The 18,934-nt window shown below is 49.4% G+C and overlaps 1 protein-coding gene across 1 annotated transcript in view; it reads left to right on the top strand.

Annotated features, from left to right (window-relative positions):
* camk2g1 (calcium/calmodulin-dependent protein kinase (CaM kinase) II gamma 1) overlaps window positions 1-18,654 on the top strand; it is a 31,052-nt gene extending 12,398 nt beyond the window's left edge. Inside the window, exons 8-21 of the mRNA XM_062475333.1 lie at window positions 1,988-2,110; window positions 2,492-2,575; window positions 2,984-3,026; window positions 4,903-4,962; window positions 7,647-7,687; window positions 8,165-8,248; window positions 9,491-9,535; window positions 9,629-9,671; window positions 10,062-10,142; window positions 11,756-11,878; window positions 12,189-12,264; window positions 15,026-15,120; window positions 15,324-15,560; window positions 16,027-18,654. Of these exons, the coding sequence (XP_062331317.1) occupies window positions 1,988-2,110; window positions 2,492-2,575; window positions 2,984-3,026; window positions 4,903-4,962; window positions 7,647-7,687; window positions 8,165-8,248; window positions 9,491-9,535; window positions 9,629-9,671; window positions 10,062-10,142; window positions 11,756-11,878; window positions 12,189-12,264; window positions 15,026-15,120; window positions 15,324-15,556 (1,131 nt within the window). The 3' untranslated portion in view covers window positions 15,557-15,560; window positions 16,027-18,654. The remainder of the gene's footprint in view (window positions 1-1,987; window positions 2,111-2,491; window positions 2,576-2,983; window positions 3,027-4,902; window positions 4,963-7,646; window positions 7,688-8,164; window positions 8,249-9,490; window positions 9,536-9,628; window positions 9,672-10,061; window positions 10,143-11,755; window positions 11,879-12,188; window positions 12,265-15,025; window positions 15,121-15,323; window positions 15,561-16,026) is intronic.
* Window positions 18,655-18,934: the final 280 nt, after the last annotated feature.

Here is an 18,934-nt window from a genome sequence, read left to right as displayed (position 1 = left end):
CTGCACTCTGTGGTAATGAAGTTTTCAGTTTGCTAAGTAGAAGCAGAATCCCCCGTCTGTCTCCTGTTTAATTAATGACCTCAGTAGACAGAGTACTAATATAATGTATGTGTTCCTCTCTACCTCTTCCTCTTCCTCTCTCTCCCCCTCACCCTCTCTCTCTGCTCCTCATCCTCTCTCTCCTCCTTACCCTCTCTCTCCCCCTCTTCCTCTCTCTCCCCCTCATCCTCTCTCTCTGCCCCTCATCCTCTCTCTGCCCCTCATCCTCTCTCTCTGCTCCTCATCCTCTCTCTGCCCCACCCTCTCTCTCTCCCCTCATTCTCTCTCTCCTGCCCCTCATCCTCTCTCTCTCCCCCTCATCCTCTCTCTCTGCCCCTCATCCTCTCTCTCTGCTCCTCATCCTCTCCCTCTCCTCTCTCTCTGTTCCTCATCCTCTCCCTCTCCTCTCTCTCCTCTCTCTCCTGCCCCTCTTCTCTCTCTCTCCTCTCCTCTCCTCTCTTTTTCCTCCCCCTCTCTCTCTCCTCCCCCCTCTCTCTCCTCCCCCTCTCCTCTCTCTCCTCCCCCTCTCCTCTCTCTCCTCCCCCTCTCCTCTCTCTCTCTCTCCTCCCCCCTCTCCTCTCTCTCTCCTCCCCCTGCTCCTCTCTCTCTCTCCCCTCTCTCTCCCCCTCTCCTCCCTCTCCTCCCCCTGCTCCTCTCTCTCCTCCACCTCTCCTCCACCTCTCCTCCACCTCTCCTCTATCTCTCCTCCCCCCCTCCTCTCCCACCCCTCCCCCTGCTCCTCTCCCTCTCCTCTTCCTTCCTCTGCTCTCCTCTCTCTCTCTCTCTCTCTCTCTCTCTCTCTCTCTCTCTCTCTCTCTCTCTCCTCCCCCTGCTCCTCTCCTGCTCCTCTCTCTCCTCCCCCTATCCCCCTCTCTCTCTCTCCTCTCCCTCTCCTCTCTCTCTCCTCTCTCCTCCCCCTGCTCCTCTCTCTCCTCTACCTCTCCTCTCCCTCTACCTCTCCTCTCTCTCCTCTACCTCTCCTCTCCCTCTACCTCTCCTCTCCCTCTCTCTCCTCTCTATCTCCTCCCCCCTCCTCTCCCTCTCTCTCCTCTATCTCCTCTCTCCCCTCTCTCTCTCTCCTCCCTCTCCTCGCCCTGCTCCTCTATCTCCTCTCTCTCCTCCCCCCCTCCTCTCCCTCTCCTCTCTCTCTCTCTCTCCTCTCTCTCCTCCCCCTGCTCCTCTCTCCTCTATCTCTCCTCTCCCTCTCCTCTCTCTCTCTCTCTCTCATCTCTCTCTCTCTCTCTCTCTCTCTCTCTCTCTCTCTCTCTCTCTCTCCTCCCTCTCCTCCGTCTCTCCTCTCTCTCTCTCTCTCTCTCTCTCTCTCTCTCTCTCTCTCTCTCTCTCTCTCTCTCTCTCCTCTCTTTTTCCTCCCCCTCTCCCTCTCCTCCCCCTGCTCTCTCTCTCCTCCACCTCTCCTCCACCTCTCCTCTATCTCTCCTCCCCCCTCCTCTCCCACCCCTCCCCCTGCTCCTCTCTCTCTCTCTCTCTCTCTCTCTCTCTCTCTCTCTCTCTCTCCTCTCTCTCTCCTCCCCCTGCTCCTCTCTCTCCTCTCCCTCTACCTCTCCTCTCCCTCTCTCTCCTCTCTATCTCCTCCTCCTCCTCTCCCTCTCTCTCCTCTCTCTCTCCTCTCTCTCTCTCCTCTCTCTCCTCCCCTGCTCCTCTCTCCTCTATCTCTCCTCTCCCTCTCCTCTCTCTCTCTCTCTCTCTCTCTCTCTCTCTCTCTCTCTATCTCTCTCTCTCTCCTCCCTCTCCTCTGTCTCTCTCTCTCTCTCTCTCTCTCTCTCTCTCTCTCTCTCTCTCTCTCTCTCTCTCTCTCTCTCTCATCTCTCTCTCTCTCTCTCTCTCTCTCCTCCCCCTGCTCCTCTCCGGCTCCTTTCTCTCATCTCTCTCTTCTCCCCTCTCCTCTCCACTCTCTCTCCTCCCCATCTCCTCTCCCTCTCCTGCTCAGTTCCCCTCTCCAGAGTGGGACACAGTCACTCCAGAGGCTAAGAACCTGATCAACCAGATGCTGACCATCAACCCAGCCAAGAGGATCACCTCTGAGCAGGCCCTCAAACACCCCTGGGTCTGCGTAAGTACACACACACACACTCTCACACAGACACACACACTTATAAATCAAATCAAATAAAAATTTATTTGTATAGCCCTTTTTACACGCAAGCATGTCACAGAGGGCTTCACATACGCCATAAAACTGCCCCTCAACCAACCTAAACCAATACACACCCCTACACACACAAACTCACTCTCACACACACACACACACACACACACACACACATACATACACACACTAACTCACACACAATCACTCTTACACACTCATATATACACACACACACACACACACACACACACACACACAACACACACACACACACACCACACACACACACACAGACAGACAGTGTTTGGTGTAAGCTCTAATGCTCTTCTCTGTTGTCCTCAGCAACGCTCCACCGTGGCGTCCATGATGCACAGACAGGAGACTGTGGAGTGTCTGCGCAAGTTCAACGCTCGCCGAAAACTGAAAGTACTTCTAACCCAGCACACCTCTCCACTACACCTCCTCCAGCCCTGTCTCTTCTCCATCTCCACTACACCCTCCTCCAGCCCTGTCTCTTCTCCCTCTCCACTACACCTCCTCCAGCCCTGTCTCTTCTCCCTCTCCACTACACCTCCTCCAGCCCTGTCTCTTCTCCCTCTCCACTACACCTCCTCCAGCCCTGTCTCTTCTCCCTCTCCACTACACCTCCTCCAGCCCTGTCTCTTCTCCCTCTCCACTACACCTCCAGCCCTGTCTCTTCTCCCTCTCCACTACACCTCCTCCAGCCCTGTCTCTTCTCCCTCCACTTCACCCCCCCCCCCCCCGTCTCCTCACAGCTCTTGTCTTCCCAGGAGGTTGTGCTCTCCCCCCTCACTTGTCCTCCTTTCTGTCTAGGGGGCCATCCTGACCACAATGCTGGTCTCAAGAAACTTCTCAGGTAGGTGTGGGGTGCTTGTGAGTGTGTATATATGTGTGTATGTGTGTGTTAGGGGTGGCCGGTATACCGGTATGAACGCGAATACCGGTACAGCTTTGTACCATGATATGGATTTTGCCATATCATGTATATCACGATATATTCATAAATGTATAAGTGAAGTGTTTCTGTTTGGTATAAAATAGTCAAGTGATACAGCCTAGTGTGCTAGTTCAAATTTGTATCTTTTACAAAAAAAAACATTTAAGCATGGACGCTGCATGTATTGTGCCAGCCAATGAAAGTCAACAAACAAGCTAGCGCAACTCCAGAGGAAGCAAACATTCATTGGAGTAAACTGCTTTTGTTGGCAAGTATAAGCAAGCTTTAATGATGTCTGAAATAACGCCAGTGGGGTTGATTTGCTGGACAAAGAAGAAATGGTTAAAACGGCCTCTTCTGTCGTTTGGAAATGGTTTGGTTTCAAGTTATCCAACATCGACCAACAAACAGTAGCCTACTCTTTAAGTTGTGTCATCGAATTGTGCTATCCAAAGGTGGAAACACTAGCAATCTTTTTCACCACCTGAAAGCCATGCATGTGTGTGACTATGAACAATCTACCAGAATGCGTTTAACAAATCCAATGCCAGGTTGGTTAGAATTGTGAAATGTTTATTCTAGGCAACAGAATCGAATATTCAGCCATGTAATAATTGTTTATAGCTAACTCACTACAACTATTTAACAGAGTTTTCTTGCGAACCCATAAACGTAGGCTACTGTTGAGCGTCGTTCAAACCGCCACGGAAAGGTCGCTCTTTCGTGGCAAAGCACTGCAAAAGTTGGAAAATTCAACTCATGCGTGCCGGAGTTACCCAATCCAAATCCGTCCGAGTGCGGTAGATTAGCCGCTGCGGTGCAGCTAATCATGTCATGACATTTTAAGAATAACTAATATATCGTGATATATACCGTTACCGTCGGTGCTTACGAATTATACCGTGATAACATTTTGGCCCATACCGCCCCAGCCCTAGTGTGTGTGTATATATGTGAGTGTGTGTATATACTGTATATGTTTGTGTGTATGTGTGTGCCTCCAGGTACCATGTTCTAATGTTCTCTCCACTACTCCTCGTTTCTGTGAGAAAGCGCATGCAGCTGTAGAGGCCAGTCATTGAGTGTTTGTGTTGTGGAAGGTAGACTGATAGAGAGAGCGGTGTGCTGTCAGACCTAGAGACTGCTGCTGTTGAGGAGCGAGGATGCGCTGGCGTTGTGAGAGCATTCCTCCATGTTCAGCTCACCTGTACCGTGTGGGGTTTGTTTGTTTTATGTGAAGGGGTAACCATCATTATCTGTGCTAACATCTCTCTCCTTGTGTGTCCTCCTTTCTGCTGTCTCTCGTGTGTGTGTGTGTGTGTGTGTGTGTGTGTGTGTGTGTGTGTGTGTGTGTGTGTGTGTGTGTGTGTGTGTGTGTGTGTGTGTGTGTGTGTGTGTGTGTGTGTGTGTGTGTGTGTGTGTGTGTTGTGTGTGTGTGTGAGAGAGAGAGAGGTGACGTGCTGGAAGTCTAGAATGGGTTATTGAGGGTTCATTCCGTAGCTTGACAGCGGTGTCCCGGCCCTGCAGGTACCTGTAAGGGTTCATGTGGACGTAGTTCCTGTGGCCCTCTAGAGAGCCCGGGTCTACACGCTCCGTGTCTGTGGGCCGAAAGGGAACCACCAGGGTTCCTCCCTGTGGTCCGGTCCTATGTGTTCTCCTGCACCTGTCTTCAGCCATCCTCAGCAGGCTTGGCGTGGATGAATGGAGACATGTGCAGGTGGAGCCGAGGGGGTGAGGTCAGCTAGCGAAGGCTGATTGGCCGAGCCCCCCAAACTGTAGCGTTTCTATCCACTAGTGGGCCGGCAGCATACCAACTCTGCTGCTGCCTCCTCCACTGCCTCGCTGGCACAGGAAGGTATGTCCCTGGGACACGCCCACCCATTTCCTCCTCACACACACTCACACACACACATACATACATACACACCTATCCTGGGGCGGTGCAGTGCCCCCCCTCTTCCGCTTCCCGCATGCAAGCCTGACCCTTCCCCCTGTTATCACACACACACACAGCATACCCTCTCTTATCAGTGGATATCATCTAAATGAACACACTATATTCACAACACACACTAAACACACGGCCTACGTACAGTACTGTAATAACGATGTAATCGTTGTAGCCTTTAACATCTGTACACCTCATCCATCCCCCACCTTCTACATGGTCAACATCCCAACATCACACACACCCACTAGTTCACCTAGACCCCCAGAGTGCCCGGCTGCGTCGGGCTGGGGGCGGGGCTGGGGGGGGCGTGTGTCTAGGGCTGACTGCAGGGCTGGCAGGAGCTGGGTTGGCTTGCTGCCATCGTCAGACCTGGGGCGGGCGGGAGGCCGGGGGAGGCGGGGGAGGATGGCACGGGGGTACGGGAGGTGGGCGTCACCAGAGTGCAGGCCCTGGTTACCGGGGTGACTGGACGGGGGGAGACTGCGTCGAGCGGTGCCTCTGGGTTCCCCTCCAGCACTCTGGTAGACGCTTCCGGAAGCATCTCCGTGTCCTCCTTCCACGTCTCCCTCCGGCCTGGGGGGTGGTGAGAGGTCTGCGATCCCAGAACTGGTGTGAGGGGGTGGGGGGCGGGGCTAGAGGGAACCACAGGGTTCTCAGGCCCCCTTACAAGGGACGGCCTGTCACTGAGTACATCTGCCTTCCAGCACTGTTCTGTTCAACAAAACTCCAGTTAGTTCATTGACAGGATTTAAGAGATGCTCCTTTTCAGTAAGTGCTGTAGCAACTCCAGATACCTGAGACCAGAGGCCTGAGTGTAGCCTCTACTAGCCTCTACCTGAGACTAGAGGCCTGAGTGTAGCGTCTACTAGCCTCTACCTGAGACCAGAGGTCTGAGTTTAGCTTCTACCTGAGACCAGAGGCCTGAATGTAGACTCAACTAGCCTCTACCTGAGACTAGAGGCCCGGGATAGAGCCTCTGGAGGGTCCAGGTCCCTCCCCCCTAGGTGTATGATTGGTGCTTTGTGATTCTGGATGAGGGTGATTGACAGAAATGTACGATAGAGTCCTCCAATCACAGGGCTCCTCTCTGTGAACGGACCAATCGCCTGCGTGTAAGTGCTGAAGACTGATGACATCATTGCTCCGAACAAGGCAGATTAGCCCCCGGTCCTGACATCTACCTACGATTGGCTTAGTGCTGCGATGATATCCCTGCTCGCTCCGCCCCCCCCCCCCTCCCTTTTTCCATTGCTAACTCCTCCCCTTCCTGGGTGTGTGAGGCAGGCCTGGCTGTAAACAGATAAGGCCATGTCTGACCCAGTCCTCCTAAAACAGAGTGTCATAAAGGATTAGTTTCCTTTTGCATGTAGATGTGTGTTACCCTTAACAGCTGGCAAGGTGCTCCTTCAAATGCCCCCAAAGATCTCCTCCATCCTGTCCCTGTAAGCAGTGGTGACTTTGGCTGGTCAGACGCAGGAGGGCTCTGCTTTGACTAACCAGTCACTGGCAGAGACTGCTCGCGTCAGACCAGGGATTAGGTACGTTCGACTTCATGCAGCACCGGCGGCGCCGACAGCCGGCTGCAGCCGGCTGCCTTGAAGCTGAGAATGCCATTGGCTGCTTCAAGTCAGCCGGGCTGCAGGCGGCTGCAGGCGACGCCGGCGCTGCATGAAGTCGAACGCACCTAATGTTACAAGGAGGAAAGGGTGCATTGCTGGTATTAGAACCTGTCCCACATGCTTGTTGCACTCACCCCATTGGCTGCTTGAAAGGGTGAGATGGCAAGAACCAGAAAAACCCCAATCAGGTGCCACCACCTCGTTTCTGATTTGCTGAAGGAAAGCTGTGCATTGTGGGAGCTGTAGTTTTGGATGCTGCATGGCTGGGCCAAGGGAGATTGTACACACACATGGAGCATCAACAGCATGAACTAGACACAGGCAACTGTGGCTCCCCAACCCTCTGTTCCCCACCTCGTCAACTCCTGATGTTGTGTTAATGAGCCATTTCAATCTTTCCTTTGGTTTCTTCCGCTTGTTAATGGAAGGTAAGAATCTGGAGAGGTTTTTGAGTGGGGGAAATGTGTCCGGGCATGTGTGTTTTGTATAGAAACAGAGTTTCTGAGTGCAGGGCTTTAAAGCTTTCAACCAAGGGGAAATAACTCAAGCTTCTAACATAAATCAATAATTTACATTAACCTGGCTCCACTGCATCAGGCTAGTGGCAGTATGGGTCAGACCATCACTCACTGGACGATCTGCACCCAGAGCCAGCCAGGGAGCAGGCTGACAGGAGCTTTCCTCTGAAGTCTCTAGCCTCCTGACCTCATCAGAAACCTTGTTAGTCAGGTCAGAGGTGTGACCAGAAGGAGGTTTTAGAGATCTAAAGGGGGGGGGGGGCTTTTGCAGGATTTATCTTAAATGTTTTCTTGTATGTAGGGATATGTTATGTGGGATTGTGTAGCGTGAGCCGCCCGTATGGCTGTGTTTTAGAACGGGTGGTGGGCGGTGGGGGTTGAACACTTGGGTGACATCGCCGGCGCTGCTCTCATTCGCTCTCTTCCCCTCTGTCTCTCGTTTGTTTCACAGCTTGCAAAAGTTTACTCAACAAGAAGTCTGACTCTGCCAAGGTATGGATGTCTCATTTCTCTCCCTCTCCTCTGGACTCTCTCTTTCTCCCTCCCTCGCTCTCTCTTTTCTGTGTCTATTCGTCCATATCTGTCTATGTTTCTTATTTAGGTAATGCATCATTCAATCCTCCATTCAGTAACTGTCATAGCAATATAGTCCACTGACGGTCTGCTTTCCATTGTTGGTTAACAATGGAACTCTCCATAAACACATGAGATATTATGATATCAGAGCTGGATGTAGACAGTTAGTGGAGCAGTAGAGGATCAGAGCTGGATATAGACAGTAACAGAGTTAGTGAACATCAGAGAGATGTTCTTGTGCTCTCACTCACTTGCTCCAGAGGAGCAACAGTGTTAGAGAGGGATCATTACACATGATCCCTGTGTGCTTCGCAGCTTATGACTCTATACTGTGTGTGTGTGTGTGTGTGTGTGTGTGCGCGCGCTCCCCACCCCCCTACCCCCCTGCCTCAGCCTCAGACCAACAACAGTAAGAACAGTATAGTGAGCGCCATCAATGCCCTGAAAGAAAGCAACATGGCAGCAAACTCCCAGATGGTAGGTCCTTATCCTAGCCCTGTCATGTTGCTGTGTCCATGTTAGTCCCCTCATCCCACTGCTCTCGGGGTTACATCCAACTCACAGCATCCTAAACTCCATCCTATAGTCCTCCATCAAGCATCCTAGTTTTCTCCTACCATCCTCCTACCCCCCTAACACCCTCCCAACACCCTCCTACCATCCTAACACCCTCCTAACAACCTCCTACCCTCCCAACACCCTCCTACCATCCTAACACCCTCCTACCATCCTAACACCCTCGCAACACCCTCCTTACACCCTCCTACCATCCTTCTACCATCCTAACACCCTCCCAACACCCTCCTAACAACCTCCTACCATCCTAACACCCTCCTACCATCCTAACACCCTCCTACCATCCTAACACCCTCCTACCATCCTAACACCATCCTAACACCCTCCTACCATCCCAACACCCTCCTAACAACCTCCTACCCTCCCAACACCCTCCTACCATCCTAACACCCTCCCAACACCCTCCTAACAACCTCCTACCCTCCCAACACCCTCCTTACACCCTCCCAACACCCTCCTACCATCCTAACACCCTCCTAACACCCTACTAACACCCTCCTACCATCCTAACACCCTCCTACCATCCCAACACCCTCCTAACAACCTCCTACCCTCCCAACACCCTCCTACCATCCTAACACCCTCCCAACACCCTCCTAACAACCTCCTACCCTCCCAACACCCTCCTTACACCCTCCCAACACCCTCCTACCATCCTAACACCCTCCTACCATCCTAACACCCTCCTACCATCCTAACACCCTCTTACCATCCTAACACCCTCCTACCATCCTCCTACCATCCTAACACCCTCCTACCATCCTCCTACCATCCTAACACCCTCCTAACACCCTCCTACCATTCTAACACCCTCCTACCCTCCTAACACCCTCCTACCATCCTAACACCCTCCTACCATCCTAACACCCTCCTACCATCCTAACACCCTCCTACCATCCTCCTACCATCCTAACACCCTCCTAACACCCTCCTACCATCCTAACACCCTCCTACCATCCTAACACCCTCCTACCATCCTAACACCCTCCTACCAGCCTAACCACCCCAAGGAATGTAGTCTTCCCTCCTAGCATGCTAACCTACCTCACCACATTTTGCTGTGCTTTGAACTATTTTCCTTTGATTCTGTTATCCTTGTATGCCCCGTGTGTGTGTGTCTAACTGTGCCCTCCTGCCCCTCAGGAATCCCAGAGCACGGTGGTGCACAACCCCCCTGATGGCGTCAAGGTGAGGGACAGTCCTGTTATTCCCCATTTGAAGGGGCCCTTATTGAGGTGGAGTGTACACGCATATCATGTGCTCCTGTCTGTCCATGTGCAGGGTTCCACGGACAGCAACACCAACGACGAGGAAGATATGAAAGGTAGGAAAGGTGCGCCTCCTCCTTTACATCCTTCCTAAGCTCTCTCTTTCTCCCTCTCCCCTTTTCTCTCTCTTTCTCTCCCTCTGCCTCTGTTAATTGAAGAAGTGTGTTTCTCCCAGACCTGTGTGTGCTCTGTAAAGCCGTCAGTGTGGAGAGGTGTGTGTCTCTCACTATCTGCCTGTGTGCCTGTGGTGGTTGTTTTTTTTGCGTTGTGTTGTATTGTGCATGCCTGTTGTCTGTGTGAGTGCGGGTTTGCTCCTGTGTATCTATATGCGCGCGTGTGTGTTTGTATGCTGTGTGTGTCTGTATGCGTGTGTGTGTCTGTATGCGTGTGTGTGTGTGTGTCTGTATGCGTGTGTGTGTGTCTGTATGCGTGTGTGTGTGTTCTAGCGGACAGCTCGGTGGTCAGTCAGGGCAGTGCCCAAGAGGAGATGCCCCCCCTTCTGTCCTCACCTCACAACTCACCTGCCAGTAAGTGTATCCATGGCAACTGAAAACCCTCTGCGGCCACCCCAGGCGAGGACCACACCTCCTGTCACTAAGGGCAACAGTCTTTCACCCTTGACCCCCTCTCCTTATCCAATCGGCTTTCCCCTGTGTGAATTTAGTCTGTCTGTGTGTTCCTTTTTTATAAATGTTGTGTTGTTGTTAACCTGATCCTCAGTCTAATGAAGGAAGCCTTCTCTTTTAACTGTGTCTCCATCCCTCTCGCTCACCTCTTCTCTATCAGCTGTCTCCATCCCTCTCTCTCACCTCTCCTCTATCAGCTGTCTCCATCCCTCTCTCTCACCTCTCCTCTATCAACTGTCTCCCTCTCTCTCACCTCTCCTCTATCAGCTGTCTCCATTAGAGCCCGACCGATATATCGGCGGGCCGATATTATCTGAAATATGTTAATATAATATGTTAATGAAGAAAACTGCATTAACATATTATTTTAGTAAGGAAATAATAACAGGAGTCAGATGGCTGAGCAGTTAGGGAATCGGGCTATTAATCAGAAGGTTGCTGGTTCGATTCCTGGCCATGTCAAATGACGTTGTGTCCTTGGGAAGGCACTTAACCCTACTTGCCTCGGGGAATGTCCCTGTACTTAGTCGCTCTGGATAAGAACTTCTGCTAAAAGTGACTAAATGTAAACTACAAATAACTACTGTTAGGAAAATAAGTTTGTTTTGTTACGCGTTTCTGGATTTATTTTTTTTATTTTTTTTATCGGCCGATATTGGACTATCGGATTTTTAAATCACCAAATATTTGTATCGGTATCGGCCTTAAAAATCCTTTATCGGTCGGGCTCTAGTCTCCATACCTCTCTCTCAACTCTCCTCTATCAGCTGTCTCCATCCCTCTCTCTCACCTCTCCTCTATCAGCTGTCTCCATCCCTCTCTCTTCCCTCTCCTCCTCTGACAGTGACTGGCCTCCCTGGAACTCTCTAGAAACCCTAGATATGTCTTCTCTCAGACCTCTTCTTCTCCTCTGGCCTCTGTGCACTGGCCTGTTCTCTGCTATGCTCTCCTCCTCCTGTCCTCACTAGCACTTCTGAAGGACTCTCCTCCACCCCCACCCTACCCCATTCTCTCCTTCCTGTCGCAAAATGCTGCCCTTGCATATGCCACACTGATATGCTGTGAGCCAGTGGCAAAGCCTGCTTCTGGTCTTCTCCTTGCTGTTAGGCTGATCATCCAGTCCAAAAGAATAGGTTTGAGTTGAATAGAATAGAACAGTCTGAAGAGAAGGGAGACAACATGTATACATGACATAATGGCATTATCCAGTCTACTACATCTTTTGGACGTCCTTCACACTCACATTACTCGTTACGGGTCCGCATGTCCACTTTCTGTCTTCTACTTGTGTGTTCCACCTGTGTGTGTGTTCTACATGTGTGTGTTTCACCCCTGTGTGCATTCCATTGTGTGTGTTCCACCTCTGTCTCTGTCACTGTATGTCTTGTAACTCATGTCCTTTGAGTTTCTGCATGAGGGTATGCATGTCCATAACTGCATGGATGGTGTGTGTGCGTGTGTGTGAGCGTGCTTGCATGTCTGTGTGTGCGTTGACCATGCGTTGTGTGTTCCAGCCACTCCTCTGCATGATGTAAAGCGTATGGCATGGAACAGTTCAGGCCCCTCCGGCCCAGAGGCCCAGCCTGCTCCTCCTGCTGCTCCTCTAGGGAGCACCGTCCTCACTAGCACCCAGCCCAGTAAGAACACACACACATGCATACACATACACACACACACACACAGCCTCGTAAGAGGGCAGTTTTGGTAGGGTTAAAGGATAGAAAAGAGATGGGATTGAGGAAGCTGAAGGCGGCTGGTTCTGTCAGGAGGTAGAGCTACTGAGCTAGATGTATACAGATGGAACACATGTTAAGAGGAAACCAACAGCTCTCATCAGTTAATATAGCCCTCCCTTCATTTCTCCTTACTCTTCCCATGGTCTGGCTATATATAACCCTCCTCATTCTCTCTCTCTCTCTCTCTCTTGCTCTTTCCTTCTCTCTCTAGCCCGTAAGCAAGAGATCATCAAGATCACAGAGCAGTTAATTGAAGCTGTCAACAATGGAGACTTTGAGGCATACACGTGAGTATGGACTACTACTCCTAGAATGCAATGGTACACTCAAGTGTAGCCGTACCATTGCTCTCTCCCGATCAAATCTTCCATGATGATGGCAGACCAGGGTGGTGGTTCCCATCTTTAAAAAGGAGGACCGGAGGGTGTGCTCCAGTTATCAGGGTATCACACTGCTTAGCCTCCCCCGGGAAAGTTGATTCCAGGGTGCTGGAAAGGAGGGTGCTAAACAATGCAGATTCTGTCCTGGCCGTCGAGCAGTGGACCAGCTCTTTACCCTCACAGAGTTGTTTGGGGGGTCATAGGAGTTTGACCATCCAGGGCCCATTTTAACGATCTGAAACGCAAGTATCAAAATTTGTGGGCGGGACTCCGGCGTGGTTGCTATTTTGCCGGTGGGATAAATGACTTTGCGCCTGGCGCAAATCTAAAATGGGTAGGTCCGAAGTAGCTACATTACTAATGGGTGTGGTTTGGGCGTAACGTGCAATAAACCAATCAGAGCGTCATCTCACATTCCCTTTAAGAGTAGCGCTTGTTCCATGGCGGATTGCTATTATAACGGCGGATTTGCCAGGCGCACGCCAGGAGCGGTTCACAGCCGAGGAGACCGACGTTCTAGTCAGGGCCGTAACAGATCGAGAAGTGACATTGTATGGAAAAGGCAGAGCAGTTTTCTCATTGCACTAAATTGCCCACTCATGCTGCTCATTCAAATTCTTATTCTTATTTTTATATATATTTTATTTTTTAAATTGTTATATTTTTAACTTGTTTAGTTCTTAGAATTAGTTTAACTATTGTACTTTTGCACTTAATTTAAGACCCGTATGTCTATTGTTTGCACCTTCCGGCCACAGTAAATTCTGTGTTTGTGTAACATACATGGCGAATAAACCTGATTCTGATGGAGATGGGAGAAGAAACCCTTCGAAGAAACAGCTTCGGTTAAACAGGCGTGGGAAGAAATTGCCACAATTGTTACAAATCAAGTTCACATACATAGAGATTTCTCATGAAAATCTTTTTATAATCATTGAAGAAATGTAACACGCCATAAATCAAAACAATGTAACGTAGCTTCGCAGAAAGAAGACCCTGGCCTCACCAGCAGTGTGCACGGACCAAGCCTGCGCCCTTAAAATAGCATCTAAATAACGCGCCATTGACTTTAGACTACGTTTTTCCTGGTCTGTGGCGGAATTGTTTTTCTGAAACTGCAAAATAGCACCAGGGAACGTTTGCACCCAGTCTCTGTTTGGTGGACTTGGAGAAGACGACCATGTGGGACCATGAGAACGACAGGCGAGTTGGTGCGGCGTCAGCAGGGATGTGCTTGTTTTACCGGATCGTTGTGGTGAACAGGGAGCTGAGCCGGAAGACCAAGCTCTCGATTTACCAGGCGATCTACGTTCCAGCACTCATCTATGGTCATAAGCTTTGGGTAGTGACTGAAAGAACCAGATTGCGGATACAAGCGGTGGAAATGAGGTTCCTCCGTAATGTGGCTGGGCTCAGCCTTAGAGACAGGGGGAGGAGCTCAGACATCTGGAGGGAGCTTGGAGTAGAGCCGATGCTCCTTTGCGTCAAAAGGAGCCAGTTGAGATGGTTCAGGCATCTGAGGAGGATGCCTCCTGGGAGCCTTCCTATAGAGGTTTTCCAGGCACCTCCAACTGTGAGGAGACCCCGGGTTAGACCTCGCTGGAGGGATTATATATCTCCTCCAACCTAGGAACACCTAGGGACATCTGGAATACCCTGCTTAGCTTGCGGATAATGATGGACGGATGGACTCTTCCACGATAATGATTATATGTTTGTATTTTTTAGATTTTGGAATCCGTTTTCCTCTACCTACAAAAATTCTGAGAAACAAACACATGTAGTTGACAAGTTTCCGGCCCCTCCCATTCAAACGGAGGTGGATACTGCTGGTGCTGCAGCTAGCTAACTCCTACTACTGGACCACACACAGCTAGCTAGCTAACTCCTAAAGACAGTTGTTTCTGACATCTTAGCATGTCAAAGCTGGAGATGTCAGAAGAGCACCTGAACGTCTGGACTTGGCAGCGCGTCAACATGGCTATCGCTGCAGCAGTGGAACTGGCTACAGTAGCTAGCTAGCGTGCTGGTGGTACACAATTTTCCCCCAAAACTTATTTTTATATATTTCAACGTATTTTTTTAATATAGATGTATCATCCTTATTAAAAAAATCCTAATCCTACTGCTACTGCAAAAACTGGGGGAGGAGTAGCGGTGGCTATAATGCTAATATATGTGTGAGACAAGGCCGTAGCCATGAAGTCAACATTAGGGGGGACACAATCTGCTGGGGAGTCTGAGGGTAAAGTCTGAAAACTTTTTAAGTTTAGTTATGAATATGATTACATTTGTTATGATAATTTCGGACAGCGTGCGTGGTTGCCTGTCATAGCGTAGCACATTTATATTTTATATTTTTATATCAATATATTGAGGGGGACATTTTGACCAGATTTGAATATTTCCAATGGAGAATTCTCTTAAAATTCTCTCATTATTATTATTATTATTATTATTATATTATCCTTAAATATATGTTGAGATAATTATTGACATCGTTATAGTGATACAAGACTATCTCGAATGGTATGGACTCCTTTTTAGTGTTTCTAGATAGCAATGTGCTTGAAAGATCAAGAGCTTGCAAACTGTAATGGTTAAAAAAGTATTGTCCATCTTTTTTCTCCTTCTTGATCCTCTGTTCATTTTCCATCTTCTCTCCTAGGAGGATCTGTGACCCGGGACTGACCTCGTTCGAACCCGAGGCCCTGGGCAACCTGGTAGAGGGCATGGACTTCCACAAGTTCTACTTTGAGAACTGTGAGTCCATCAAATACTCACACACACATTCACACCTTCAGGAGAAGCTCCCATCCCTGGTGTGCGGCCCCCCTTCAGCAGGGTGTCAGAAAGGGGGCTTCTCCTGGTCAGCTTGGGTGTTTGAATGATTTTGTGGCACCTCACACAGCCCTGACCTTTCACATGTCCCTGTTTGTTTCCTTGAATGTGTGTGTGTGCTTTAGTGCTGAGCAAGAACAGCAAGCCGGTCCACACCACCCTGCTGAACCCCCACGTTCACCTGATTGGCGAGGACGCCGCCTGCATCGCCTACATCCGGCTCACCCAGTTTGTGGACGCACAGGGCCGTCCCCGCTCCAGCCAATCAGAGGAGACCAGGGTGTGGCACCGTCGCGACAGCAAGTGGCTCAATGTTCACTTCCACTGCTCAGGGGCCCCTGCCGCTCCGCTGCAGTGATCAGGTACACACACACGCATACACACATGCACTCACATGCACTCACTCATGCACACACACACACACACATGCTGTGTGTGGACTCGACCTCACAGTACCTAAAGACCTACTACATGCCATAGAACCTATCGGTCACCATGCTACTGAAAATACATCTTAATATCTTAACCAAGTTGTTAATAGGTAGATATTTCAATCTTACAAGTGCTTTCAGTTGCATCCAGTTGAAAGAATAAATGAAAAGAAAGTGAGTTGTCCTTGTCTGGTGTTAAAGAACACAGCGCTGACCCTAATCTTACAACATAATAACATAACTTATAAAGGCTAGGTAACCCGCAGTTGGACACAACTAAAAGATGCAAGACAATAATAACATGGTGGAAGAGAGTCCAGCCATGGCTTGTTTGTTTAAGGCTGTTCATCGTTCATTGTTTTATTTCTCTCTCTGTCTCCCTCCCTCTCCTTCTCAGCCAGGGTGGTGAGGCTCCAGTTGGAGTTCATGTTTTGGGGCATTTTGGGCTAGTGTGTTTTAGAGGCTTGTCCTCTGTGTGGCCAATGCCAGGAGCCCGGCTGGGCGAGACCACACCCTCTCCACAACACCAACCAATCCCCTCCTTCCTTTGATCCGCTGGGGGCTGGCCGAGTGCGGACCTCGCCCCCTGGGATGATGCATGCATCTGGCGCCCAATAGGAGGGCTCGTCTCTGCCCTCTGAACCCCTCCCCTGGCAGCCATCTTTCTTCTGCCCGTGTGAGATGACAGCAAACGGGGGAGGAGAGGGTGAACCGTTGAACTTGTGACAGTTATGAGTATGAGTTATGATTATACTGTGTAAAATATGACTAGATGTACCAGACACCACCGAACCCAAGCAAGCATTTCTAAACCAATAAGGGAGGAGAGTGGGGAGTGAGATTTTAGCAGCTGAGATGTCTGTCTGTCTGTCTCTACGAGCCATCGGGCAGAACTTGCGTTGTGTTGGAATGTCGGAAGTTGTGATGTTAGGATGTAGGGAACACTTTCCCAACCGGAAGTGTAGAGGGAAAAAAAACAAGTCAGTTCAATCAGAACTTGATGAGGTGAAAACTTGATATCAAAAGGTGAAGCACCAAAGTGTAGAGCTGTAGGCTTTTTTTTTGCGTTTCTGTGTTGTTTTTTTGTTATTGTTTTGTTGGTTAGTTTGTTTACAGAGAGAAGGGAAGGGTAGGGGCTGGGTTTGACAACGCTTCGTTGTGTTTCAGCATCGTATCCAGCTGCATTGTTCTGTGAATATCTGAGACTTGTGTCTGACTGACTCTGTATCTGAGGCAAATTTTAAGTGAGTTTAAAAAGAAGAAAAAAACTATAACTTTTTATCGTGCAAGTGAAGCTGCTGTGCGTGTCTGTGTGTTGGTATGTCTGTATGCAGTCAGGGAGAGGTGGGCTTTGGGAAATGGTCTGCGTTTTGCATGTTTTCCCCCCCCTCTCTCTCTCTTTCTCTCTCTCTCTCTCGCTCTCTCTCTCTCTCGCTCTCTCTCTGTGTGTCTAACCACCCGTCTAGTCACTCTACCCTGTTTCCTTCTAGTCACTGTGTATGACAGTGGGTGTAGAAATGTGTATATACATGTACATGCATTCAAGAGACACTCCCACGGGACACCTAACCAGCCAGCCCCTGAGTATCACCTCACATCCTTATCCGGGCCTGACTGCTTGCACATTTTAAAGCATGCTCCTCCTAATTGTGGGAGTCTCTCTCTTGCGCGCACACACACACACACTCAAGAACTAGGTCACATGGACAAGTACTTTTTGAGTATATAGAAAAGATCCATTGAGAGGGATTCAGCTTGCAGTTCAGGTGTCCCAACCGTAACTCTCCCCACCCCTCCACCCTACCCGGAGCTGTGTCTCATGCTGGTCCCTGGTCTGGTGGCAGGGCCTGGTGGCAGGGCCTGGTGGCAGGGCCTGGTGGCAGGGCCTGGTGGCAGGGCCTGGTGGCAGGGCCTGGTGGCAGGGCCTGGTGGCAGGGCCTGGTGGCAGGGCCTGGCTGTGGAGCAGCTCTGCCTCTGTGTGGGGGAGATGCTGGCCTGCTGCTGTGCTGATGTTGTGTATTCATCCACCCATGCAGCTGTCCCCACCTTCATCATGACCTGGTCATCCACGTTTCAGACATGGCTGTTTCAGACATGACTGTCTCTCTGTTTCTGTGTTGGGTTGGGTTTTGTTGTGGTTATTGCTGTTTTACTGTTGTTTACTGTTGGTAATGTACCGCTCAGCCAAGCTAGAGTTCTGCACTCTCCCTGTAGCACACACACACACACACAGACTGAATGCCCCTTACTGACACATTTTAGAATGGTAGTTAGATTTATAATATGATCGCCAACCAGATTTGAAAGAATTGTTATGAACTGAAAGTTAACAAACACTGATACACCCACACACACAATAGAAAGGGAAAGAAAATAAGCAGTAATTGAAAACATTGGAATATGATTGAATATTTATTGATTTAAGTACAATTATTGATCTGTAGTAGTCTACCCTTTAGCGGTAATTGAATTGCAGGGCTCTTTCTGAGAGAGGATGAGAAAGGGAGAGAGTGTGTTGGCCAGCAGGATCAGATGTACCATGCTGTGGAACACCAGAGGGACATCTAGTATATGCATGTTTCAGTTGAGCATTTCTACCATGTACCTAATTGAATACGGATGGAGATAAGAGTTTATCATGTATAACAATATTTGCATCTTTGAAATGAAAGCTTCCATCCAGAATGTTGAATAGGTGACATATATATATATATATTTAAAAATACAAAAAAGCATTTGAAAAAACATTTTGAGGAGCCGTAGCTTGGTATGAGGCCCTTGTTGTTAGTATTTCCCCAGCATTGTACCGATATACTACTACTACTACTATTACAGGGCTGTGCTTTCTCTCCAGCCTGCACTCGGACGCTGGAGTTTTTTGCATGATCATGATGTACAATTAATACAACCATGAATTGACGACTATTAAGTGTTTGTCTGAATGTTAGTTGGTCTTCATCATAGCTTTGTTATTCTTCAAAACTTGGATCTTGAAAGTATTTAATAAAAATACTATTTCAGCATCGCTTGGTCTGGCAGCCTGTTTATTCCATGTCATTAATGAAGACGCTGTTTTCAAGACCGGATACATCACCACTTTCTGCTCTATACTGCAAGTAGACACTTTCTGACTGTAATGGCTAGTAAGTCAGTCCACAGTCAAGGACAGCACAGCCTTGTTTAAGGTGACAGCATGGCCCTGTTTAAGAAGGAACTGTTGTCTTATTTAAGACGGGCTCTTATAATAGCTGTTCTGTTTTATTTTAGGGTGTGTGATATGTAGGACAGCTCTCTAGGTGCTTCTA

Source organism: Osmerus eperlanus, chromosome 12, assembly GCF_963692335.1.
Source record: "Osmerus eperlanus chromosome 12, fOsmEpe2.1, whole genome shotgun sequence".
Classification (NCBI taxonomy): Eukaryota; Metazoa; Chordata; class Actinopteri; order Osmeriformes; family Osmeridae; genus Osmerus; species Osmerus eperlanus.
Note: the sequence above shows the minus strand (reverse complement) of the source record. Positions and strands in the feature narration are given on the sequence as shown.